The sequence below is a fragment of the Dipodomys merriami genome, unplaced genomic scaffold, assembly GCF_024711535.1.
Source record: "Dipodomys merriami isolate MVZ:Mamm:240054 unplaced genomic scaffold, mDipMer1.0.p SCAF_104, whole genome shotgun sequence".
Taxonomy (NCBI): Eukaryota; Metazoa; Chordata; class Mammalia; order Rodentia; family Heteromyidae; genus Dipodomys; species Dipodomys merriami.
Window position 1 is genome coordinate 4,417,696 of NW_027202316.1, and position 27,167 is coordinate 4,444,862.

The following is a 27,167-nucleotide window of genomic DNA, read 5'->3' on the forward strand; positions in this document are numbered from 1 at the left end:
CACATATATTAAGAAAATGCACTCTCTAAGAATATATTGCATGAGAGAAAGGAATTGAGGGCAATGTCAGACAGTTCTTCAGCATAGAGTGATACCCAAGAAATACATGGAGACTTGTGACTCTTGTTTCCTGTACCTGGGCTCTGAGGCTGGGATGGGAAAACGTTGGCCTCAATTTCAGAAGCTTAGGAAAGGTTATTGGTGGCTCAATATCTTGGAGCTACTGAGACTTTAACAAACCTATCACTGCAATGCTGAGGTGAAATGAGACCATGACACAGCCATTATATTCAGGATGAAAAATTGTTCAGACATTGTTTTTTTTGTGATTTGACTTCTTCCCCCTTTTGGCTTGCTGTAATTTCCATGAAGTAATTTTGGCTCCTCTGGACAATTTGTACCCGGAGACAATCATAACAAAAGAGCTGTCTCCACTGGCATTCCAGGAATCACATTATCCAATGACTTCTTTTCTGCCCTGTCTTCTTGGGAAGAAGAATGAGAGAGGCTGGGTGTGTTAATATGAGCCTGTCACCCACAGTTCTCAGGAGGAGGAGATTAGAACTGCTGTGTATGGGAAGCCTGGGAAAAATAGTTCTGACATTTGGCTTCCATGAAAGCTTGAACACAAAAGATGACAGAGGCTTAAGAAATTCTTTCCTATCCTGATTTATGAAATATTTACATCCTGCTAGGACCTGTTTGGCTTACTGCTCTTCACAATTGAGATAACAAAAGGGTTTTCATCAATCTTTTTTTTTTTTTTGGGGGGGGGTCTGGTCGTGGGGCCTGAACTCTGGGCGTAGGCGCTGTCCCTCAGCTCTTCAGCTCAAGGCTAGCGCTCTACCACTTGAGCCACAGTGCCACTTCTGGCTTTTTTCTTTTTGCTTATGTGGTGCTGAGGAATCTAACCCAGGGCCTCAGGCATGCAAGGCAAGCACTCTACCACTGAGCCACCTTCCCAGCCCTCATCAATCTTTTGATACATAAATATGTGTATGTTTTGGGGTTGGGGTAGGGAGTGGTACTGGGTTTGAACTGAAGACCTCATGTTATCAGTTGGATTTTCTGCTCAAGGCTCTTACTCCCCAATGTGAGCCATAGCTCCATTTCGGTTTTGTGCCTGCTGTTGTCCTTTGTTGTTCTGTTTTGTTTTTGTTTTTGTTTTTGTTTTGCTGGTCCTGGGGCTTGAACTCTGGCCTTGAACTCTGGGCTTGGGTGCTGTCCCTGAGCAAGTTTTTGCTCAAAGTTAGCACCCAACTACTTAAGCCACAGCACCACTTCTGACTTATTCTGTGATTAATTGGAGATGAGAATATTATGGATGCTCCTGCTCAGGATGGCTTTGGACTGTAATCCTCAGATCTCAGCCTCAGTACCTAAGATTACAGCCATAAGCCACCAGTGCCCAGCCTTCTGGCTTTTTGATGGGATGAATCAGGATTCCCAGATCTCAGCCTCCAGAGTTGATAAAATTGCAGATGTGAGTCACAAGCACCTGGCAGTTGAATATTTACAGTTGAATATTGAAACAGTATTTCCTTCCCAGATTATGTAATGTCCAAGTAGAGTGCATTATCTTCCATTGATCTCTTATTGGGGCTCCTTTGCTACTACTCTGTAGAGGATTCTAGCAATACAGCCTCTACTTTTCTTCCTGGTCATGTGTGTCTGCTTGGCCTGCTAGACATTTTGTCCACTGGAACACTGGTATCATGAAGCAAATGGAATGGGAAGTTCTCTTGCACTGGCTGCTTTCTTCAACTGTGTAATGGAGCAAAGATAATAAATCTTCCCATAAGTGGCATAAGTACCAAGGAGGAAAACTATTGAGGAATTATTTGAACTCAATGAAATGAATGAAGAGGATTTATTCCCTTATGAATCTGTGAGTGGCTCTGGCATTTGACTGATGTACTATCTGTGCTCTATATCTGATCATTTGCATGTTTCCCTGTGTTTTCCTCTATCAGTATGCTTAGGGCTTTAGGGATTTTGGTGTGACTGAGTTTAGCTCTTCTTTTTTTTTTTTTGGATGGGTACATGTGGCTTCACATAGTACTATACTCTTATTTTTGTGTACATGTGAATATTTCTGTAATAAAATATTTTTAAAAAAGGAATTAGTTTGATCCTGCTATACTACAAAATATCAAATTTCCAGAAAGAAAAATAGCATTTTCTGATGGACCACTAAGTATTACATTAACTTCAATCAAGTTACTTAGAAATTGACAAAGAAATATTCCATTTTTAAAAGATAATAAATGAAAGACATATTGTATCAATACAAGACGACCATGGGAAGCTGAAAGCAGAGAAGTTTGTAGACTTCGGAGGTCGATGTAAGCATCTGTCCTAGTTCTGCTGTTTCCCATCCCCTAGGCTCCCCGGGTTTTGGCAGATCATTTAATTTCCATGAGCCTGGGGTCCAGGCCCATAAAGCAAGGTAATTAATAATATTTCTTGATCAGCGAAGTACTTAGCTCAGGGTTTGGCACATGCTAAGTGCTCAGTAAATGATTCCAGTAATTCCATTTCCCCAGTTCAGTATTAAATGCACATTTTCCCATAATCTAAATGGAGAGATAACTCCTAATTGATGGCATTAGTTCAGTTATTAGAGATATGCAATTAAGTAACTACAAAGTAATAGCATCAAAGACTGAACATTCACATGATATCAGTCATGCTAAAACTAGTTTCCTCGTTTCTGTTTCAGGATTATTTTGAGGATCTAACTTGAGAAAATATTTCAAGTCTGAGCAAAATATTTCTAATATATCATGAACAGAACAGTTTGGAGACAAATTAGTTTTGTAGAAAATGGTTTATCAATTCCATTTTGGTATAAAACACATGGAAGAAAGCTGGCCAATCTACACAACTATCACGATGTGAAAAAGTTCTTTTATCAAACTTTGAGTCTAAAAATGTACAAATGTTTTTTCTTTCATGCCTTCAGTAATTTTCTATGCTTTTCTATTTAACTATTTAAAAGAATTCCTTACATTTCCATTGTTTTCGTCTGTCCCAGTTACAGTACAGTGATGGGAAGGAAAAGGGTTAAACAACCCTCTAAGCAGTTTTCTGCTGTCCCTTCTTTCCAATTAGAGATTTGTGGATGTGAGGGATCACCACCCCCAGCTATGGTAGCCTTGATAAGAGAATCCAACTCTTTGTCACCATGGATTGCAAGCTGCAAGTGACGGGGAGTGATATGCTTTACTTTGAGATCACTGGAAGCATTTCCTGCCAGTTCCAGGACCTCAGCAGTGAGGTACTCCAGAATTGCAGCACTGTACACGGCAGCAGTGGCACCCACCCGTCCATGGCTTGTGGTTCGAGTCTTCAAGTGTCTGTGGATGCGGCCCACAGGAAACTGTAGACCAGCTCTCTGTCAGCGAGACACTGCCTTAGCCTTGGCCTTCCCGCTGTCCTTCCCGGCTTTGCCTCCAGCCATGATCCCAGCAGATTCTGCTCGGCCGCTGGACCACCCACTACCACCTCACCCCATCGAAGCCAGCGCCCTCAGCCTGAGTTTAGCTCTTCTTGCAGCTCAGCATGTCTCCCTCCCTGGAGAACTGCCCTGGGTCTGGTGTGGCCTCACTTTGATTTTCCTCCAGGGTCCTGCAGTTGTGCATGGTGACTCCAGTCCCTCCCAGTAGATTGAGGGTGGATTCCCTGCCTGCACAGAAGCCAGCCAGCAGCTTCCCATATAGATCAAGGCTGTTGCACAGGAGACGTTTCAACACTCAGATTTCAAGGCTTGTGGAATGGTCCATGAGAACACCTAAAACCATAGTCTCAGATGTTGTGAGGCAAGGGCTAAGAGCATTACCTTGAACTCAGGTTTTGCATAAGGTGCATGTGTGTTTGCTTCAACATGCCTGACATGTGCTAGGTGCCTGCTCTCCTTATTCTGCAGAAAGGACCTCCAAGCCTGAAAGGATTTCATCTTCAAATAGGATATGTGCAAGTCTATACCAGTAACTAAGGCAAAGAAAAGCACCCACAAAAACTTGCTCTTGAATAGAAATGGTTTGAATGGACTTAGTGTTTCAACTTAGTATATTAACCTAAATCACCCACACACACACCCTCCCCAATGGGTAATCCATGACATTTGCAACTTGGCACATTGTGCAATGCATTCCCATGAGGCACTGGAGAATGTGATTTTCGATGGTTGGAGTGCAGGCATCTTGGCTGAAGAAAGGGCAGCCTAAGATAGAGCCCGATGCCCAGTTCTGCTGGAGGTCTGGGGCTCAGGAACGGCAAGATGCCCAAATCTTCTGTCCTCATGTTTGCCCCGCAGATGTTTGGGGCAGACTGATATAATGGGTTGCAGTGTGCACAAGGCTTGGGTGAGCAGCCCCAGTGCATGCTGGGTGTGTGGCTGCCACTCCCACTGCTGAGCTGCTCACAGGTCTCCAACTGGGAGCTGCCATTGCTGCTGAGCTCTCTGCTTGAGGCCTGGGAACTGAATGGAGGGACTGCCTTAATTCCAGGGCTTCTCTGAGCACACAGGGCTGTCCACACCCACTGCCCCTAGGCCTGAGGCGGCCTTCGTTATTCTGCTCACATCCAAGTAGCCATTTGCCCAATCTTCTGAGTGAGGTCCACCATGGAACCCCAATGAAGAAAGTGAGGTGGGCAGAGCTCAGGCCACACCAGCCAGACACAAGGGGCTGTGTGGCAGGAGGTGGGAGGGCAGCCCCAGCTCATTGGGCTGCCTGTCCCACCACCCAGTCCCTGGTGAGTCCCTGGCCCTGCAAGCCTATGTGCTTACTTTCTGGAGGGCTTCCTCAGAAGAGGGCTCCTCTTGTTGTTCCAGCTCAGGAAGCCTGCCCTGTGGGGAGGCTCCAGCTCCCTGGAGAGCTTGGAGCTAAGACAAGGAAGTGGCTGTGAGAACAGCAGGCTCCACACTGGGGCTCCCTCCCAGGGCTCCTGAGACTCAGAAGCCCAAGCACCCTGCCTTCAGCAGGTCTCAGGGGGAGCCTGGCTCAGGGTACAAGCTCTCAGGGGCTGGCACTGGGGATCCCCATGTTTGTTGCCTTCACTGTCTACCCCAGCTCACCTTTCCAATTCACTTAGGCGCTTCACATTGTTCAACCAAGACACGAAGTTCATGTCAGGAACTACCTGGAGCTCCTGACATGCACCCTGCAGTTCCTTCATGAGTGTAATCACTTTGTATTCCTGGTTGAGAGAGAGGACAGAAGGGTGATGGGTCTGGAAGAGTGCAGGGTAGGCCAGGCAGTAGACTTTGGGTCTCTCCATGGTCTCACTCCTGTCTCTCTCTCACACACTCTGCTCATGTCTCTACTGAGATCAGGTGTCCACCCCAGGAAGCTATCCTAGATCTCTGGCTCAGGGCCCCATCTCCTGTCTTCTGGACCCAATGTGGCCATCTTCAGAGGCAAGGGACCTGCACAGCCGGCCACCTGCAGTGGAAGGTGCCACTTTCTCACCTCTCGTTGTCTTTGCCTTGTGAGGCAAAGAATCAATGTGCTAAGAAAATACTGCTTGAACCCCGAAGGCTGCCTTACCACTTGGTGCCCCACCAAGTCTGTCCAGCAGAGGGCAGGCTGAGTGCACAGCTGGACTAGGATTGCTCTCAGTCTAGGGCAGGGATGCCAGGGGCCTGAGGACAGGTTGCTCACTGCTCAACTCTCTGTGGACATGGCAGAGACTGAGGCTTCAGTGACAAGGCCATGCTATTCCCACATGCTATGTCAGCTTGAGCACCTGCTGTCACACTGCCACCCTCACTGACCTCCCTCTGAGACATGGCCAAATGTCATCAGCAGCACTGAGGTCTGGGGGCATGGGGCATCAGAAGTAGCATTGCTGTGGGACTCTGGGGCTGGAGAGGACACGGGCTCTTGCTGGAGGTCAAGGGGCAGCAAGAGGCTCTTTGTCCCCACTCTGCTTTCCCAGAGCTGTGGGGGGGGGGGGCTGTTCACTCACATCCTTGGAATCTTGGTCTTTGTGCAGTGAGGCCAGGTGACTGAGGACGGTGCCCAGGTAAGGAACTGTGCCCTCGGGATAGTCCTGTGGCATTGGGTGGAGAAAGATCAGAAGGGTCCTGTTAAGCTCCTCCCAAGATCCCCAGACTTACCCCAGCCCCATGGAGCCATCTGCCTAGCAGAACTTGGAGAAAACAGGTGCACTCCTCAATGATCCACCCTCTACCCCATACCAAAGACACAGGCCTGAGTGAGGAAATCCATCTGGCCTGGTCCCCTCCAGGGCTGACACTTGACACCCATGCAAGGTCTGTGGCCCTGCCCTTCACCTGCTCCTGTGCTCTTGCATTCCTTACTGTGGTGGCTGCAATGCATTCCTGCAACATGCCATCTGAGCAGAGGCAGGGTGTAATGGGGCAATAAGGGAGTGGGCCAACTGGTCGGTTGTGTTGGGGGAAGCCCCTCAACTCCTCCTTCTAGGAAGCCCCTGGTCTCAGGCTCGCACACTACTCACCAGTTGCTGAGGCTTCCTGAGGCCTCTCTTGAGTTTCTTCCAGAGGGTCCTGTGTTTGGGCTCTTGCCTCTGGCAGCATTGAGCATAGGAGTAAAAAGCTTTCATTCTCTAACCATTCAATCCTCCAGAGTCCCTTCTTTCCATGGGGTGTGACAGCTTTGGCTTGGGCCTTTAGATCTCAGGCTCCTTGTGACCATCAGCACTGTAGCCCTGGGCAGGCTAGAGAGCCTGGCAGGGCCTGTCTCCAGGGTGGATGTGGACATTTGCGTGCCCTAAAAGATGTTTCTGTGGCTGCCTGGTCTGGAGGAACCCGCTGACCCCCGTGACTGGCAAGGCTTCCCTCCTGGGATGGGAAGGCCACCCAGAAACCAAGCCAGGGCCTGGCTTGGCGGTGCCAGGCAGGCAGGTTGTAGAGAGGCAGCCTCATCACAGGCCACACTCAGGAGGAAGCTGGACAGGAAAGTGGACATCCCCAATCCTATCACTTCCTCCAACCTCCTCAGGCACCCAAGCTTGCCTCCTGAGGAAGCAAGCATTGCCCAGGAGAAAGGTGCACCCACCTGACAACCAACCCCCACGTCTTCTTCAGGCCTTGGAGCTGGCTGCTCTGCAGAGCACACATGATGGGAACGAGGGTGCAGCTATTCTTAAGAAGGTGGCTCTCCTACGGGTGAGGAAGGGGTGAGGTGAGCTGTGGAGGGAGCTCCTTGTGGTCCTGCTTTGGCCCTGGGGCTGAGCCTTTGTTCCTGGGCTGAATGCGGAGAGCATAGGGGAGAGGGTGGAATGGCAGTGGAAGCAGAGCAGGAGTGCACACAGTGCAAGCCAGGGCAGAGCACAAGGAGAGCTTGAGGGTTCAGGCAGTGGCTGTGAGTGGGCAGGCAGCACCTGGTGAGTGTGGGAAAGGGCAGAAGGGTATGGGGCCGCCTCCTGCGCATACCAAAGCTACGTCTATCCAGTGCTCCAACACCTGGGCTCTCTCTGCTGCCTCTGTGCTGTCTCCCCAAGGCACGTGCTGATCACACAACTGGAGACCTGCTCACAGTGCTCCAGTATGGGAAGCAGAGTGGGTGCCAGGTGCTCCAGACACTCCTCATGGTCACGTTGTAAATATATATAGGTTAAGCATTGTTCAGGGATCAGCCCTTTGAACAGTTTCTGCAGAGAGGAAACAAAGGGTCAGCGTGACTCTGGCCTGAGGCAGGTGTGGCAGTAGAGGTGCAAAGGAAAGCCCGCATGCCCAGCCCTGCCAAGCTACTCACCACCGCCATGAGGGACAACTGTTTCACCTTCAGGTCGGGCAACCGCTCTAGCACATGAGCTGTGTCCTCATCATGTCTGACTCAATCATCGAAATCAAGGCTGGCTCCCTGGAGGAAATCTGCAAATCTCCCACATCAAAACAGTCCCAGGGATCTGGGTGCATAACAGCTGGCTTGTCTGCCTTGCTAGATGGCAGGTGTGCAGGCTCTGGCTCGGCAGCACAGGGCAGAGCACCATTGGTGTCTTCAGCCACTGGCAGCTCATGGTCTTCATCCAAGTCATTAATTGGATGAGAGTCCCCTCCTAAGCCTGCATCAGTGTCAAGTTGTGCAGATGGGACAGGTGCTACATCCCGGTTGGGCGGCAGAGGCTCCTGTACGGGTGGCTCTGGCTGCTCAGCAACAGGCTCAAGGCAGTCAGCCTCTCCAGCAAGCGGGCAAGACTCCACTTGCTCCCCAGGTGCAAGGAGAGCAGACTCCCATCTTTCCTCTCCTGCAGCCTCTAGCTCTGGCCCTGAGCTGTTCCCTGCAATGGGCTTTGGAGCCTCTGGTTGAACTGCAGATGCTTCTCCTTCTTAGATGGGTGGTAGAACTGGGTCAGTCTGGTCTTCAGGCCATTGGGGTTCTGGAGTGGGCACTGACATCCTGTCTTCTCTTGCATGCACTGGCACATCAATTGCTGGCTCTAAAGCTATTGGAGCAACTGGGCTCAGTGCCGCTGGCAATGGGGGAGCAGCCACTGTTTTTTCACCTGAGAGAGGACCTGCATATTGCAGGTCAAGATCCAGACTTGGTGCTGGTGACGGTGGAAGGCTGTGGGCCATTGGCTTCCCTGCAGGTGGCTTCATCTCTTCAGTCAAAGATGGTGCAGGTGAGGCAGAACATCTGTCTGCCTTGGGTTCTCGCTGGAGCTCCACTGCAGCTCCTGGAGCTGAGGGGGCCTCTGAGGCTGCAGCTACTTCCAGCTCTGTCATGGTAGCCCTGCTTCTATGTGGAGTGTTGGATCCAGTGGTTCAGGTGACTCTTGTACACTGGTTTTCTCATCAAGCCTTGCAGCTGGTCGAACAGCTGCAAGCAATGATCTCCTACAGCACTGCCCTGCCCTCAGTCATTCCTAAGGCCATGAGACCCCTGCCTGCCTGAGAAGCCCCAGTTCCTGGACTCAACCCCAGGAAGCCTAGCAAGGACAGGTTTCATGCCAAGCCATCCAGGCTCCTGGACTGTCCTGATGAGGGCACCATGCTAGGCTGGGAGCTTCCTTCAGGTGGAGAAAGCTTGGAATCCCCCACCTGTTCTGTCCTTTGCCAGCCCATGCTACTCACCCTCCAGCTCTGGCTGCTTGGGATGCATGTGTGGGCCTGCTGCTCCTCCACAGAGCCAGGCACATTGCAGTTTAGATATGTTACCATGTGTTATAGGCAGATATGTCCAGTGCTTCAGTGAAATCCTCTGGGTACTCTCTCATCCATGAGCCCAATATGAAAGAAAGCTCTAGATGTAGTGGGAGAAGCAGCAGAGTTAGAGGTTGGGCCTCTCCTCCTCTCAGACCCCCCTCAAGCACAGGTGTGGGAGCTGGGCTCCTGGGCCTGCTCCAGTCCATAGCCCATGGCAGGCCTGGTCACCTGGCTGCACTAAAGACCTTGTCTACACAAGGGATGCTACTCCACCTACATCACAGGTAAACCCCCCCCCCCCACCCACATGGAGCTCCTGGTGTCCCTGGGCATGCTCCTCAAACTGTTAGCCCTGGGGTGCCTTGTCCCCAGAACCCAGAATGTCCTCACTCATGCAGCTTCTAGAGGCCTCAATGTCCTAGAGCCATGTGTGACTGGTCTTTGCCTGACTCTCAACCAAAACAGCACACCCTGGCCCTTGTGCACTCATGGAATCCTAGAGGATTGTCCATGATGGCACAGTGTAGGCCTCGCTGCTCTGTGTGGTCCTGAGGTTTCCCAGGGCAGGCACATGGGACTGGCTGGTCACAGTGCCAGAGGCTTCTCCCACACTATCAAGTACAGAACAAGCCAAACTAACTCCTTGCGTGGACACATTTCTACCTGGACTTGAGCATTCCTTTAGGAGTGGCTGCTATTTCCCTTTGCCCAGGCCTCTCCAAAGCCAGCTCTCCACTGCACCCACCATGAAGACACATGCCTTCCCTCCTCCCCCAGGCACACTCACTGCTGCAGGTGCTCCTGCATGCCTGCCTTCTCCTCATAATCAAGGAAACGGCTGTATCTAGGGGTCACCATGAGACTGTCACATGCACTGTGTCTACATGTGAAGTCTACAGTCCCAGTGGTCTCTCTGGCCACAGGATGGAACTCAGGATAACAACGATTTCCCTGTTCTTTTCACTGAGTGGTTACAAGTGTCTAGAAATGTATCCCCACACAAAGTGATGAGCCCAGTACCTTCCTCCCACACACCGGAATTAGCACAGGGTCTGTCAGGGTTTCCCTTGCGCTTCCTTGTGAGGTTCATGTAGGTCAGGACATCCATATGGGACATCAACCACCACTGTCAATTTGGAAAATGCTTTTCTTGAGGTCTTATTCATAGGAGGCCTCGATGTAGAGAAGGGGGCCTTCATGAGAGAAGGGGCTTCTCCCAGTCCGCCCACAGCCCTGCGCTCCCCGGGGTGTAAGGTCATAATGTGGTCAGGCCTGTTCAGGGCCCATCACACCACTCCAGCCTCAGGCAGTGAGGATGTTAGTCCTAGCATGCCAGTAGCCAGGATCCAAGCAGATCCGCACTGGTGCAGCACATACCAAGGCCTAGCCAGTCGGCCTGTCCCAAGGATCAGAGGTGGCGCTTACCTATTGAACAGCAGGTTCAATATGGATGGGCAGTCATGAAAGTGTGGTATGTCCCCAGAAATACTGGGATAAACAAGGCATCTCCGAAGAGCAGGGCAGGCACTAAGTGGTCTACTAGCTTCTCCACTTTGCCTCCCTGCAGGTATCCTGCCTTGCAGGGATCAGAATCAGTTGGAGCTAAAACCCACCCAAACTGGGGTGAAGAAATGAGACACAGTTCAAACATGGAAACAGCAGCACACTGGGAAAAGGATTGGGGCCATACCATGAAAATAGCCTGGGCTGGGCTCGCATGCGTGCGCGCGCGCGCACACACACACACACACACACACACACACACACACTCATGAATGTACCCACATATGGGTTCTGAGGCTGCCAGAAGGTAGTAGGTGAGGGGACTCACCCTCCCTCCTCCTTGATTCACCTGTGGGATGCATGGTGGAGTTCTGCTCAGGTGACCTGGACAGGGGATTACCCAGCGCCTGCTAACTATAATCAAACTCTCTCTGTGGAGTTGTTCTGCGGAATAGCAGGCAACAGCAGGAAAACAGCCTGCTGCCCCTCAGCTTTCTATACAACTGAGCTGGCTCAGCTGCACAGCAATATGGGTGCTGGTAACCTGGCCCTTTTGACATCATCTCTGGAGATGACAGCACCAATGGAGGTCCCCTTTTCTGAGCCTCAGCCTCAGACCAGACCTCTGCAAATGGCCCCTGAGTGCTGGCTGGGCCCCGTGGCAGGTCAGGAGAAAATCTAGACACACTCCAACCTCTGTCCTCTATCCAGTTAATGTTGTGGTTATGAGGACACACTGGGCTCACACCCGATCCCTCCTTCCAGTTTAATTGTCTCCCCATGTACAAGTGCCTGTGCTTGCCTGCCTCCTCCAGTCACCCACTCACTCCTAGGGCTTCCACCCAGCACCTGCTTGAGGATGTCATACACTGAAAGGACTCTGTGCCCATCCAAGGCTTGGGAACCCTACAGCTGGTGTCCATCATTTTCACTGCACTCTTGTAGACATTCAGCCCCTGTACATTGTGTCTAGACAGAAAAAACTGCCAACCAGTTGTCCTTGTCTAGACCTCTTATTCCTGCAGTGGGAGCTTCTGGGAGGAGGATACCAAGTTCAAGGCAAGTCTGACCTAGGCAAGAGATTCTGTCTCAAATCCATGCAAGCCAACAATGAACAAAAGAAACAAAAAGGAAATGCAAGATCTGAGCTTCACATGGGGTGAGAATTTCACAAGTGTAGACACAGACGAGGTTTGTTCAACACACCTATTGAGAGAGGTATACGCATGACCTCACATACATTCATCCACACAGACACAGTAGCACGCATCAATGTGCATCCACATGGGTCCTCACATGCATGCATTAGAGTGAGATGCTGAATTCAGCTCTACCTGCCACAATGTTTGTGTGCTAATGAGAGGATGGGTGAAAGGTGGGAAGCTGAAAAGAATGGGCTTGTTTGTTCAGTGTCCTGTATCCTCAGCTCTCCACTCTTCTGGAGAGTGGGAACATGTGGCAGTTTGGGGTCCAAGAGGATTTGAGGCCATTCTCTGGGATCATTCAGTGGGCTGATGGAATGAGGGGCGAGGGCATGGAGAGCCAGTGATTTCTGCACCACGTTCACTGAAGCAGAAGTGGAAAGTACACATGACGATCATACTAATGGAGGGGAATGAGTGCAACTAAGATCCTAGGGCTGAGATCATTCTGGTGCCATGGAGCAGGGGGAGAGTAGGTGGAGAGTGCTGGAGCCTGGACTTGGATTTGGTGATGTGGAGAAATGTGGAGATGGGAGGCCTTCACTTTTCAAGTAACAGGGAAGTGGACGAGTGTTTCCACCGTGGGCAATTTGGGCAGGGGAGGGAGACCCTTGGCATCTTCTGCCTCTAGATTCTGGGTTCTCCCTTCCCTGTATGCTATCTTTTCCCATATGCACCATCTCCCTTGCTCAAGATGTCACAGTCATTGCCCAAAGCTCTGATGATGGCGAATTATACTCACTGGCATTGTTCACGCATGTAGGGCCACGGAGGTGTATGCATTCAACCCAACTTGGAGCCATGGGGGGGGGCTTTTTTATGGGAAATGGAGTCCAGGGCTTCCTGCTCCAAAGCCACCCAACAGAAGCACTGAGGCAACATGGTGTCCACTGACATCACTAGGACCATGCTACTGGTCCTGCCAACCATGGTGCTGATCCTGCACTCTATCTTGATGACATAATGCCTGCCTCCTCCTGCCGGTCCTGACGAAGTGACCACTGTGTGAGAGCTGCGGGTAGAATCCAGGCCTTTGACAAATGATTTGATGTCCCTTTTCTTATCATGTTATAACATTATAGACTTAATCCTTTTTAATTTCCCAAAGGTAATATAACAACCATTCACCTCCCAGGGTTGTGTGGAATAAAAAATGGAAGGAGGAGTATGGCACAATCAATTCAGCTCCACCATAGTAAGTACTTTCCTTGTCCCCACCCCAGGGTTCATCCCCAAATATCATTCCTACAGCTTGTAATGGCACACATATCCTCTTTCTCCAACATGTTTAATGGTAAGAATGGAGGCAAACAGCTGAGAACATCCCACTGTGATCCGGTGCTGGTGGTGCCCACCGCTTCCTCTCCTACTTCTCAGCACGGCAGCACCTCTGGACGGCGTCTGCCAGAGCCAGGCAGTGTAGGACACGCTTCCTTTCTGCAGCCAGTTCCTTCTCAGAGACCTGGCCCAAGAGCTTCTGCACAAACAGATCTTGATCTTTTAGGAAAATGTTTTTGTTGACACCTACATTTGGTATATTTTCCAGAGATCCAGATTTGAAATGGAAGCTTAAATATCTGTTTCTTTGGAAGCCAGGCCCTTTCTCCTCAATCCAAGATAGCGGACTGCAAAAAGACAAGAGAATCCTCATTTTAAACAGCACATGGTAGGGAGCAGGTGGGGAAGCTTGCCCATCTTCTGTAGACATGGCCTCACTGTGCACCCAACTTTCTTGCAGCTGTGGCTCAACACATTGGCTCATTGGCTCCAGATGTCCACCACTCCACAAGCCATTGGGAACTGTGTTTCCATCTTTACTGCCATCTGCTCTTGATTTATTTGGCCCAGGATAGCAGAATCTACTCAATAACTTTTGTGGAAGCAAGTTTCTCATTCATGCCTTTTCATTTGTGATGGTTCTGGGGCTTGAACTCAGGTCCCTGACCCTATGTGCTAAAGGTTAGGCTAGTGTTCTACCATTTGAGCCGCAACTGTGAATGTCTTTTTTGGTATTCATTTAGATATAATAGTCTCATGGACTGCCTGCCAGTGCTTCTTTTTTAATATAGTGTCCTCAGAGCTCAGCCTCCTGAATACCAAGAATTACAGAAGCAAGCCACCAGTACCTGGCTAGCCAGGACTTTTTATCTGGAGTTTTTCTGATCCTTCCAGAGGGTTTAGACTTGGAAAACAGGCAATCCAAATACCAACTGCACTTCTGTCAAGCTTCTAGTTCAGTGTAAACATTTCATGAGGAAAATTCTTAGTATTCTTCTCATCACATTCTCAAGACTCAACCCAGTCATGCCAGAAAACACAAACTATTGAGTCAAAAGGAGACTCCTGTTTCCATTCAGATACCCACTGGAGTCCACATCAGAGCTCCTGAAAATCAAAGTAAGATGAACATCACTTCTTCAAAGTGTGACTCCCTTTTTCTGGGTTATTTCTCTCCAGATAGCAGGGAAGAGCTGTGATGTGTGCCTGTATAAAAGTGAGAATGTTTTCCTAGGTAAATTCTGACCTAAAGGAAGGGCCTGGTCCATTCATGTTCTGAGTGTGTACAGCAACTGATGCCACCCAGTCCAATGGAGCCAGGCCTGGGCTCACTGAAGGGGCTCCTCTTTGACATCACTCATGAATATTTACAGATGCAAATATTCACTCAACAGAGCACTGACATTTCTTTCTCCTTTTTGCAGGAAGCTGTCCAGCCACTTCCACACCTGTGTCAGCACCTGTCTGTATGCACTGTGGAGGTGGCAATTTTTGAGCAAGTACTGAAGAACCAGGCATGGCACAGGGCTGCAATCCTCCTCCCACAACACCCTGAGGACCTAAATACAAGTGTTTTTGTCACTACTTAAGATCCTGAATATCAGCTTAAGTTTAGCTTGAACAAAATCTGAATGCATACTTTTACACAATTTAAAAAACAGCCAGTAAATTAGGAGGAACTAGAGTTTGAAACTCTGACTCCCTTGAGATCTGGGGTAGGTGACACATTCCCAGCTGCTAACTGAGGGCTGTGAGGAATTGCAGACAGTATCATGTGGGGTTCATAGTTGTTTCTGTGTGCTTCTGGCATGGCTGGGGAGAATGCACACAGCGTGGGGGCTACAGAAAGGCAACCTGAATGAGGACTGCAGAGCCCTATATCAACTAGTGGCTGTGGACCTAGTTGGGGAGGCGTTGTAAGCTTAGGAGTGGGGGCCTAGTGCAAGTAGGTCTCTGGGGGTGTGTCTGTCCTGCCCCTTCCTATACTGTGCAGTCTTCTTTGGCTGTATGAGGGATGCTACTGCTCACTCTTGATGCCATGATGTCTGACTCACCACAAGCCTATCACAACCAAGCCTGGACTGAAAAGGCCAGAAGGGAGCCAAAGCATGCCTTTCCTTATTGAAACAACTTTTCTCAGTTATTTGTTACAGACAAGGAAAGTCTAACAGCATCCTTCGGAAGTTTCTTCACTTCTGAGTCTAAGTCTCACTCAGTCAGTATAAAGACAGAGTGAGAAAATGCTTGTAAAAGGCCAGGCCATGCTACTCATGAAGCATTGCCTAATACTGCATTTGTACAGCAGGGATTGAAGGGACAAACCCGGCTTTTCTAGGCATTTGATGGGCAACTTTCATGATCACCCTGTGTTCTCATTCACTCAACTACACTGTCTGAAGGTAACTTAAGGAATTCTGTCCTAAGACAACAGTTATCAGTAACTCTTAATGTGTGATGATAAGCTCCTGACACATGCCATGTTTTTTTGTTTTTTGTTTTTGGGGTTTTTTTTGCCAGTCATGGTGCCTGAACCCTGGCCCTGGGCACTGTCCTTCAGCTCTTCAGCTCAAGGCTAGCACTCTACCACTTGAGCCCCAGCACCACTTCCAGCTTTTTCTGTTTATATGGTGCTGAGGAATCGAACCCAAGGCCTCATGCATGCAAGGCAAGCGCTCTACCACTGAGCCACCTTCCCAGCCCCCACATGCCATGTTTGAGCTAAAATATCTCATTCTAGCAGAATGGGATAAGCTGGAGGGAGAGAGAAAATAACTGGAAACATGCCAACATGCTCCTCCAAGGCACCATCAGAAGCCAGGACTGCATTCTCTTAGCTAGGATAGCTAAGAGACATTGGATATAAACAAACTTTAGGTAATATAAACAGTCTGGTCTATCTCAGAATGTTTATCATGTCTTCAGATTTGAGGGGTTGCAGAATGTCAAGATGTTCCTCACACCTCCATTTCCTCATCAGTAAAGCTACATGAAGGGAGCTGGGAACAGGGGTGCAGGCCTGGAGTCCCAGTTATTGGGGAGACTGAGGCAGGAGGATCACTTGAGCCAAACGGATCAGGACCCTCCTGGGAAAAGCAGAGAGAAGCCCATCTGTAAAATGAGTACACAAATAAATAAGTATACAGTAAAGCTTCTATTAGGGACTCACATGACTTTGGCAACATGCTTCAATTCTGTAAGCAACTATTCACTTACTGGACAATGAAGGCAGCAAAATTGGGACTAATTTCTAGTCTTTGGAAGCTGACAGTTCTACTGCAGTGAACACCTGTTTGTGCCACTTGGGGTTTCTCTGTTGTCACCCTTGTGAACAACTGATACATCCCAAAGTCTCCTTTTCATCAGGTTTTTCACAACTTACCATTTGTCCTTGGTCTCCAGATGCACAGTCATTTTCATATACTGCTTCTCCTTTTGCTCTTCCAAAGTGGCAGACACCAGAGAAAGCTCACCAAAGAGGGATACCAGCCACGTCAGGCGAGAGATGCCACTAAATGCAGGAAAGCCAAACTGCCCTTCTTCCAGTGGGCCAGCTGTGGGGAATCACAAATGTTGTTGAGGACTAGAAAGAAGAGAATGCCTGACAAAAGGCAGGGCACAGAGTCCATGGGAGAGTGCATGGACAGAGGGACCTTGCCTTACCAGGTAGCTAAATGTTGACTCACAAAAGCAACTCCCTTTTAGGAGTTATTCAGTTTTAATAGTAAAATGAGACATGCTACTGCCAACAGCACTCAATTCAGCCAAAGAGAATGATAAAGAGTTTTAGGCTTTTAGTATGCTTGGCATATTTACATGTGCATATGTCACCACATATGCACATATACACATATCCGTTCTCTTCAATAAATGATTTAAAGTCACCCACAGTCAGGCATAGTGGTGCAAACCTGTAACACCAGATAAGGGACATGGAGACTTTTGCCCAGGCTGACCTGGGAAAAGTTAGTGTGATTCTATCTAAAAAAAAATAAGGCTCTTGGGTTCCAGATACTTGGAAGGGATACAGGGGCAGGAAGATTGCTGAGGCTGGCACCAGATAAATGTACAAGACCTTATCTGAAAAACAAACAAAATACAGCGAAATGCAAAAAAGCAAGAAGTGCTGAGGTATGGTTCATGGTAGCAGGAATGAAGTCCTGACTCAATTCCTATCACCACCAAAAAACATCTGGCAAAAGGAGAAGAACCATGATCTGTTAGCCCCTGAAACCCAGATTGTCATCAGCTCCATGTGAAATGGCACACATCATGATATTTTAAAAGGCTGGAGCAAACAGCAATACCTTCCAGCTAGTTCAAGAGTATCAAGCTGATGGAGTGCTAAATGTTTCCTTAAGTCTTCATAAAAGTATACTCAGAAGAGTATAGCTATTAGAATTTCTGCTTGATCATGATCTGAATGTTTACCTCTGTCCTTAGCCCAAATCTGAAAGAGAAGCTTCATACCATTGCATTATGACTGTGATATTAACACTTAAGACAATGAGCATGTTCTATGAAAAGACAAAAAGAAGTTGCAAGCTGGCAGTGCATGTCTATAATTGTAGCTATTTGGAAGAATGAGATCTAAGAATCATGGTTTGAAGACAGCTGGGTCAGGAAAGTCTGAAACACTCTTATCTTTAGTTAACCACGAGAAAGTCAGAAGTGGAGCTGTGGCACATGTGGTGGAGTGCTAGCCTTGAGGGAAGCTAAGGGAGAGCCCCGAGACCCTGAGGTCCTGCCCCAGCACAGACACACAGAAAAGTGCTAAATAAACACACATAAAAATTCGTGGAAGCACTGGGACCTAGACAAAGCATCAGACTTAGAAGCAAAATCAGCTCCCTCCAGGCTGCCCACCATCTCCTGTAGTTCATCTCCCCTGAACATGTTACAGAACAGCTCCTACCAGCTTCTGCCACATAGTGAACTTCCAACCTGGTTCTGTCACATGACTGGTGTGTGAGCTCAATGCCTGTGAGCTTCTATTGCTTTACCTGTACTGAGGATAGAAATTTCCAACTTTACATGACCATTATGTGAGTTTCTGACACTTCAATTGTTATCCTTCTTGTCACAAGTCTCCTACATCATTTTCAAGCATCAGGACAATGAGAATGCATTGTTTTGAAACTCCTAAGGAGATGAAGGATCTTACCACTCATTGAGGTCAAGGATCCTAAAGATCTGCTTTCTCTAACAAAAGCCACTCAGGTGTTCCTGATATCACATGAGCATCCATCCAACCACGAGAGCAGGTATCTCTATCAGTGTCCTTTCCTACTGTTCATGCTCAAAGAATGACTACCATACAATGAATGATCCAATGTACAATACATGAAATGCTGTGCACCCAGCCAATGTTCCTGTAACTTCACAGGCAAGGAAAGGAGCTGGGGGTTCAATGTGTCTGCAGACTAAAACTGACCTGTGAAGAGAAGGGACCCTTTGAGCAGTTCTTTCCCCAGGACTTCTCTTTTCAGAAATGCAAATTCCTCCATCAAGAGTTCTATGTGCTCTTCATGCAAGACTTTTCCTGTCATGACAAAAACGGAATACACAAGGCAGTTAGGAGCACTGTGTACAGTTGCACATCTTGAGAGGCTTTGTCTGCCTCAGACAGGACAGGACACATGTCCCTTACACATATTGCCCTTTGCCAGGTGCCAGTGGCTCACATCTGTAATCCTAGCTACTCTGTAGACTGAAATCTGAGGATCAAACTTCTAAGTCATCCCTGGCAGGAAAGTTTGTGCGACTCTTTTCTCCAGTTTTCCACAAAAACTGGGTTTATGGAGCTGTGGACCAAACTGGTACAGCAGTAGCCTTCAGCACAAAGGCTCAGGGATAGCATTCAGGCACTGAGTGCAAGTGTCAGAAGCAGCATAGAAACAAATACTGCCCTGGGCAGGTGTCTAGGATGTCCCCATCACTCCCTCCCATGTGCCAGATGCCCAGCTCTGGGAGTTCTAGCATGCCAGATTCAGCTACTCCCCCAATATGTCAATTAAAGAGATGCGTGCTAGTGAAGAGCAGTCAGACTTCCTTAACGCTTGTGCCCACAGGAAGAGAGAGCGTAAGAATTTGAGCCTCTTTCCTAGTTTGGCATCTTGTGCTTTCTCCACAGGCATTGGTGCCAGGGCAAACAACTTGCAAGGGGACAACTACTGAGCTCCACCCCTTCTTCCAGTATTCACTCAGTCATGTGTTCCCTCCACAAACAACTACTGAAGGCTACTCTGATGTAGGGCAGGGTACAGCTCTGGGAATACAGAGGTGAAGGAAGTACTTCCAAGACCGAGCTTATTGCCAGAGAAAGAATTTCAACAAAGCACTGTCAGTCCTACACTGATGGTAAGTGCAAGGTGCTTTATTTGTGATTTTTTTGTTATAATTGCTGACAAACTAGTAAAATAGTAAAGAGAAAGGATTGGTGGTTTAAACTTGACTCAACACCTCAATCCCAAGGCATTCTGCTCTTTTCTAGCTGCCTCCATAGAAGGGCTCATGCAGAATTAAATAAATATAAAACCCGCTGGAGGGCAACAGGCTTAGGGGAGCAAATGTGGATGTTAAAGTCTGTTGGACGTTAATGGTTATAATGGTTGGTGTGTGATGTGATCTGCCACAAATCATGTAACTTCTCTGAACTGTGGCTTTCTACATATAAGCTAGAGAAAATAGATACTGCTATGTAATTTTTAGATATGATTTATTCTCTCTTTCTGCCTGGTCCTGAACATGGCAGAGCAGCCCAGTGGGAAGTATCTGGGCCCTTCCACCCAAGAATGGATTAATGCTTTTCTTTAGCCCTCACAGGATTGAAGTGGCTACTGTGGGGGAGTTCCACCCTTTTCTTTATGAATGTGTCAGCTAGCCTTTCCACATTGCCATGGTACATGGGACAGAAGGAGGCCCTCTCTACATGTTAAATAAAAACAGCTGGTTAATCCTCGAATGCCAGCCTTCACTACTGAGCACAAGTTACCCATATTCAGGAGTTCTGTTACAGCAGGAGCAAGTAAAACACCTATTTTAAGAGTTTCTCTGAGAATTAAGCACAGTGCATAAAAGCGTTTTCAGCTGGGTGCTGGTGGCTCACACCTGTAATCCTAGCTACTCAGAAGACTGAGGTCTGATGGTCAAGGTTCAAAGCCAGCCCAGGCAGGAAAGTCCATGAGACTCTTAGCTCCAATAAACCACCAGAAAACCAGAAGTGGTGCTGTGGCTCAAGTGGTTGAATGCTAGCCTTGAGCTGAAGAGCGAGGCAATGCCTAGGCCCAGACTTCAAGCCCCATGACTGACAGACAAAATTTTTTTTTTCATATTCTTGACATACAGTGAACATTTCTAAGTAGTTGTTACCTTGGTGAAACAGAAACCACACAAAATGCACATAAAGGACAATCAAGTACTCTAATCGGGACACTTTTCTATTGGCAATATAACCAGAAAAAGGTCCTGAGACTAGCTCAGGTGGAAAGTAATTCAATTTTTTCAATGGAGAAAAGGAATCTCTTTTCTTTTTTTTGGGGGGGGGAGTCCGATCGTGGGGCCTGAACTCTAGGCCTGGGCGCTGTCCCTCAGCTCTTTAGCTCAAGGCTAGCACTCTACCACTTGAGCCACAGCACCACTTCCAGCTTTTTTTTTCTGCTTATGTAGTACTGAGGAATTGAACCCAGGGCCTCAGGCATGCAAGGCAAGCGCTCTACCACTGAGCCACCTTCCCAGCCCGAGAAAAGGAATCTTTTAAGTCCCGGTCATAGTTTACACATTTCCTGCAAATCAAAACAATATTGAGACATTATCTTTCCCCAGTTAGATTGGCCAACAGTTTGAATTCTAACAACAAAAATGCTGGTGGGGATGTGGGGGAAAGGGAACCCTATTGCACTGCTGGTGGAAATGTAAACTAGAGCAACTACTTTGAAAGCAGTCTGGAGGTTCCTTAAAAAACTAAACATAGACCTTCCCTATGACTCAGCCATACCACTCCTAGGCATCTACTCTAAGCATCATGAGCCAGGATATGATAAGGACACCTGTACAATCATGTTCATTGCCACACTATTCAAAACAGCAAAAATAGGGAAACAACCTAGATGCCCCATAATAGAAGAGTGGATCCAAGAAATATGGTACCTAGCTACAATGGAATTTTACACAGTCATTAGAAAGAATAAAATAATGTCATGTGCAAGAAAATAGATGGAACTAGAACAAATCATATTAAGTTAGATAAGCCAAGATCAGAGACAAATGGTGCATGTTCTCCCTGATATGTGGAAATTAGATCTGAAAGGTACTGGACTACAAAATACAAAGAATTTTAGATGCTCATATAGAGTGGGACCAGAAGAGGATAGTCTTAGGAGAAAATCACAAAGGTGCAATACCCAAATACCTCTTCATATGTATATGATATACATACTGAAACAAACTCCAAATATATGGAAACAAAGGACTTTTTTCTTAATTTTTTTTCTTTTGTTGACTCTGTATTCTTTACCTTATGTAAGGTGTATTCACATTCACATCTGTGGGAGGGGAGGGCAGAAAATTGGAGGAAAAAGGGTGAAAAATACAACAGTGGAGTGCTGCACATTGATGAAAAAAGTGAACTATGCAACTTGTGGGTGGAGATGGGAGGGGGTGGTAATGGAAGGGGAGGAGGGAACAGATGACATTATGCAAAAGCATATGTACGTATTTCTGGATGTATATGAATGTATCCCCATTATATATCACTTCTAAAACACTAAAGTAAAATTGGAAGAAAAAAAGTTTACACATTTCCACGAATCCCTGTGTACTCCAGGTCCCTCCACTATGTAGGAAGAGCAACATGCCTGAAATGGTTCGAGCTTGAAAGTATAGTATAGAGATGCAGTCACACAGCTCTTCAGGGCAGAAAGCCTTAATAAGCGGGTCTGTGTGCAGACAGAGAGCATACGTCACCTTTCTCCTCAGCCAGGTCCCACAGTTCCTGAGCAGCTGCCAATGACAGCGCCATGGGGTATTCCACAAGGACATGCTTGCCAGCACTTAGAAACTGCCTTGAAAAAACAAGAAACACAGCAAGAGAACCTTCAAATGAGCATCACTCACGGGCTCCTCAAGATGGGGAAGAGGGTGTCGTAAGCACATGAGTCTGTGTGTGAATATATTACCAACCAGGTGGGAGAGAGTCCTGGGAGACGTGGTGGAAGACTGAGCTCATAGAGTTTTTGACGACTCTGAGAAAATACCTCTCCAGTTTTAAAGCAAATGTTCAATCAGTGTCATTCAGTTATAGACTATTTTACAGTCACTCTGGGAAAAACATATATTCTCAAATAAACTATTTCTTCCACAGTATTAGAAAGACAACAGAGCCCCTGGGCAGTGAGCTGTTTCTGAAACAGTCTGACCAGGTTTATCCTAGTACATTTGAAGTGGGTCCTGAAGCAGGAGAAGGCATTTTCCAGGTTCACTTTTGCCTAACATGCTCTTGGGCATTTTGTGAGCTTTTGCCACTTGCAAATTTTGGTATGCTGGAGGTAGGCTAGGGAGAACAGAGAGCGCGAGAGAGATGGACTTGTAATGTCTCTGTTCACCATACTTTGACAGACCCAAAATGCTGTCCTCACGAGTAGAATGTGATTGTCTTGACACCAGGGTGCAGGCACTTATAAATACCAGGATAAGCAGATCACCTTTTCAAGAAAATTTACCCTTGTGCCAGAGAAGTTGAAGGGGACTCAAAGGAAATGTATCCACTTAGAGTTAAAAGGTCTTTCAGGAACAGCATGTTAGTGGTCTCTAGACTTCCTGTGAGAACCCAGAACAGAAACTTCAGGGATGCAGTGATGTGTCCAGTCACCTGGGCCCAGGTCTTCCCTGGTACTCCTCCCTCTGTACCAGGCCCACCAAATGCTTACAGTTAGAGGCTGTGCACTCACCCAGGGGAGATGCACCACTGCGCTTCTGCTCTGCAGCAGGAACATTTCCTGATTTCAACCATACCCCTATTTCCTTATAGACATATAGATAAACATTGCAACATAGAGGAACAACTAAAGAGCCAAAAGAGTTTTTGAAAATGTCTGTGTAATCTTCCCTCCCTTCCATTTTTCAGGAGCTTTAGGGGATCAAACAAACATACAACATAAGCTCTCTAAAATGAGAGATGCCTCTGTTAGGCTTCTCTCCACAGGCTCCAGATCCCATCCTCCATGCTCCCTTTTCCACAGGCCACATGAGCTTCTCAAAAAGCAGCCTTGTTGTGGTCCCAATGAATCCCCAAGGATCCTAGAGCAGGCTCTGAGAACCAACCAGGCAGCGATAGTGGCTGGCATCCCACATTCAGCGAGTTGGCCCAGGACCCAGGAGAAAGCCACAAGAGCACACACCATCACAATGTACATCCCCCCTAGTACAGGCCTGACAGCAGTTTCTAAAAATTCCAAAACAACATAAGCCTTCCTTTAACCATGAAAACTCCCTTGCAGGGTGTTAGCTTGCTCGGGGCTTGTTCCATTCACAAGGCAGACTGCCTACAACGAAGAACCCACCTGATGTAGTGCTCATGGCTGGAGCTCTCGCTGCAGATGAAGGCCACCTCAACCTCTTGGCTGGAAAGAGCATCTTCCAAAGGAATCTGCTGCACTTCTGCAATGCTTCCAAGTTTCCGTCTATTTTAGAACAGTGCAGAAATGCCACTCAAAAGCAAGTACCAATAAATGAGTGCCACCCTTCTCCCTTCTTCCCAACAATACTCAGAGACCAGCTTTTGGAAAGGAAGGACTTAATGTTCTCTCTCCCTTATTCAGGGCATTTTCCATTGTGACTTCAGGTAAAGTCATGGGATCTGGACTCGGGTGCCAACACTACCAGTGTCGGTAAGAAGCAGCCAAGGGAGTCTCTGAGTTACTATTTCTCTAAAATAAAAAGAATAATATCCTTTAATGACACAAGAAGGGGTCTTTGTGGTTGTTTCCAGTTCCAGGCACTTAGTCAAACATGGTTACACACAATCTAGAGCCAGGAATACTCTGAGTGTGCCAATGCCTACTGAGATCAAGCTCCTTTGCTTACCTCAAGGCCTGGTGACTGTCAAGCAGAGGACAAGCGTCTCTGCCTCCTTCACCATAGAGTCTGTGAGTGACACAGCTTTAGGGGAACAGGGCCAAGGCAGAACCCCAAGGCATGTGACTCCCACAGGACATAGAAGGGCTCCAGTGACGGGAGAACAAAAGCCATAGCACTGTGTGCCATGCCCTGGTGCTGAGGCTGAATGACAGAGAGCCTCAAGGGACAATGAAGGGACATGGGCAGCCAGCACAGGCTCCAGCCAATCGCAGCCACAGCAGGAGGAGGGCATTTGGGAAAGTCGGCTCCCCAAAGATAATATGCTATGTTTCCTTCCATGGGCCATCAACTCACTACAGGATGTGACTAGGATTAGTGTGTGTCCACTATATGTCGAAGATATCAAGAACATTAAACAGAAGTATCACCTTCTAGTGACATACAGGGAAGAAGCTGCACATAGGAACACATTTCCCAACACTTGAAAGCTTACGACATGAGGACTGTGTTGAGAAGACAAAGAATGGTAGCCTAGGGTTTCAGAACAGGATTCCTGGAGGGACAGCAGAAACTAGCCAGTAGGTAATGAGGAACCATGTGGTAACAGCAGGGTGTAAGTTGTGTGGGGACAAGACATTGGCATGAAACACCCATCTTTCTACAGGGTTGCTGGGAGAAGAGAAATTCCACTTTGCCCTTGAGCTCGAGTCTCATCCTGTCAGAGCTTCAGACAGGCATACCCGGGGTCTTCTTGTGTGTGAAGCTCTTGAAGTCTTACAGGAAGAAGCTTGGCAAAGAGCAATTCTAACACTTCTAGATCTCTCTGGGGCCTAAAAGCTCACATTCAATGCTTACATAGGAACCAGATGGTCTGAAGAATTATAATATGAAGAGTCTTCAGGGTGAATAACTACAATAGTCAGTGTCACCAGCTAGCTGACAATTAATGCCAGCAAAAAATACTGCACAAAATCAGCTTGGTATGATGTTTGGTGAGTAATGTGTGTTTGTGCATGAGTAAGGTTAGGGAAATGAAGAATCAGAGTGATAGGCTTGGTTTCCTATGAGCTGTAGGAAACAATCTTTAAAGAAAAGTGGGTTTAGCCAGGTGCCAGTGGCTCACGCCTGTAATCCTAGCTACTCAGGAGACTGAGATCTGAGGATCACGGTTCAAAGCCAGCCCAGGCAGGAAAGTCCGTGAGACTCTTATCTCCAATAAACCACCAGAAAACCAGAAGTGGCACTGTGGCTTAAGTGGTAGAGCGCTAGCCTTGAGCTGAAGAGCTGATGGACAGTGCCCAGGCCCAGTGTTCAAGCCCTGCGACTAACAAAAAAAAAAAAAAGAAGAAGAAGAGAAAAGTAGGTTAAAAGTATCAGTGGGAAGAAAATACACAATATTTAAAAGACGAGCTTTGGAATCAGTCTTATATTCTTAAGTTCTCTAGCTTTTTGATCTCTAAAAAACTAATTAACCTTCCTGTGGCTCAGTTTCCTTCTCTGACTAGTGGTGTTGACTGAGTATAGAACTCAGAATGACAGAAAGTATGTGAATCCTAGGGTTACCATGAGGATGCCGTCTCTGAAAACTGATGGAACAATGAACTCCCACATGCCTCCCAGCCTTTTTCAGACCAAACACACCTGTATTTGCTGTGTCCCTTCTGTAGCAGATGTACCTGGGGCTAATCTTCCCTGTTCTGTTCTTGGGGTTCCCATTTGCTGTACACCCCAGCTCAAGACCCTCTCCTTTTCACTTTCAAGACCTGACCAAACCTGAGACCTTGTGGGAAAGAACTGTGTGTGGTTTTCTCCCCTGGGTCAGAAGATGTCCGTGTTTTATTGTGTTATTTTGCACTATGCTTCCTGCAAATTATGTGTACCAAGCTAGTCCATGCCACCTGGACACGAAGCCAATCAGGTTCAGGTAAGCCGAGGAACCTTCTGGATTCTTTAAGTCCCTTATCCTCACGGAGCCAGCTCTGCCAACACCAACAACCACCACACCAAACTTTCTCACGGGCTGAAACATAAGGGACCAAGTTAGGATTGTAAACAGCAATTTAGCAGAGGACAACAAGAAACAAAGGATAGTCAGAGTCCTGATAAACAGGAAGAGCTGTAATTCTACAACACTGGAAGCCTCTGTATCCTGGCTGGACTAAGACTCTCCTGGGCTCAGAGGTGAGTCAGCTCTGTCCAACACATTCTGAAGGGGCTGTGCCTATGTCTTTGTGTGAAAATCTTCCAGATGCCTACCTCCAATTGGCTTTCCCTGCCTACTGCCACCTCTCCAATGATGGAGTGTTCTGCTGTAAATCCTGCTACCCAGCCTGAGCTGTGGCCTCTGTCCTGAGTCTACCAGGGACATGAGGATAGGATGAGCTTAGAGTTATTCAAAGTGGTCACAGCTGCTGTATATGATGCTGACAGATAAGAGCACATGGAAAGCAGGATCCATGTGGTTTAAGTCCTTAGCATAGCTTTCCACATTTTAGCCACCATTATGGCCATTCAATTGTAACACCTTAAATATCACCTAAGTGCACTGCTGGAGGCTGCCTGGAAATAGACCACAGGGAATAGCAAGTGAACATTTTAGAATTATGAAACAACTCGATGTCCTTTAAATTTCTATGCATGACTTCCACATAAGCCTTCAACCCAGTTGTGCTTGAATGCTTCTGAGCACAGAAATAGGAATGTCACCTTTGTGATCTCACCATCTGTGACCCCTGACTTGGCCCTCTTCCTTTGTCCACTGCTCTAGCCTTAGTTCAGATTTGAGATATTCTGGGCATTTTCCTATTACTGACTTCTTATTTTGTTCCATGTGGTCAGAAAACATTCTTTCAATGTTTTAAATCTTTTTAAACGTGCAGAGACGTTATTTTTGCATGTGTGCCAGTACTGGAGCTGGAACATAGGGCTTCATGCTCTCCCTCCCTTGGCTTTTTCACTTAAGGCTGGTTCTC

The 27,167-nt window shown here is 47.5% G+C and overlaps 2 protein-coding genes and 1 long non-coding RNA gene across 9 annotated transcripts in view; 1 reads left to right on the forward strand and 2 right to left on the reverse strand.

Moving 5' to 3' along the window:
* Positions 1-2,791: 2,791 nt before the first annotated feature.
* LOC138810643 (ral guanine nucleotide dissociation stimulator-like) lies at positions 2,792-7,754 on the reverse strand. The gene is made up of 7 exons (XM_069997813.1): positions 7,746-7,754; positions 7,047-7,127; positions 6,487-6,555; positions 5,974-6,057; positions 5,081-5,202; positions 4,793-4,888; positions 2,792-4,483 (listed from the first exon to the last, which is right to left on the reverse strand). The coding sequence occupies exons 1-7, from the start codon at positions 7,752-7,754 to the stop codon at positions 4,075-4,077; spliced, it is 870 nt and encodes a 289-aa protein (XP_069853914.1). The 3' UTR covers positions 2,792-4,074.
* A 5,364-nt stretch (positions 7,755-13,118) lies between these two features.
* Positions 13,119-27,167, reverse strand: part of LOC138811094 (biliverdin reductase A-like) — a 28,632-nt gene continuing 14,583 nt past the window's right edge. For 6 of the 7 annotated variants that reach the window (XM_069998650.1, XM_069998698.1, XM_069998669.1 and 3 more), the window contains 6 exons: positions 26,094-26,215; positions 23,679-23,798; positions 22,084-22,181; positions 18,554-18,661; positions 16,502-16,673; positions 13,119-13,469 (listed from right to left, as the gene is read on the reverse strand). In XM_069998650.1, the coding sequence (XP_069854751.1) occupies positions 13,211-13,469; positions 16,502-16,673; positions 18,554-18,661; positions 22,084-22,181; positions 23,679-23,798; positions 26,094-26,215 (879 nt within the window). In that variant the 3' untranslated portion in view covers positions 13,119-13,210. The other variant, XM_069998659.1, reaches the window with a different exon arrangement.
* LOC138811117 (uncharacterized) lies at positions 19,339-24,221 on the forward strand. The gene is made up of 3 exons (XR_011367325.1): positions 19,339-19,479; positions 23,616-23,832; positions 23,937-24,221. It is a non-coding gene; the product is annotated as an uncharacterized lncRNA (long non-coding RNA).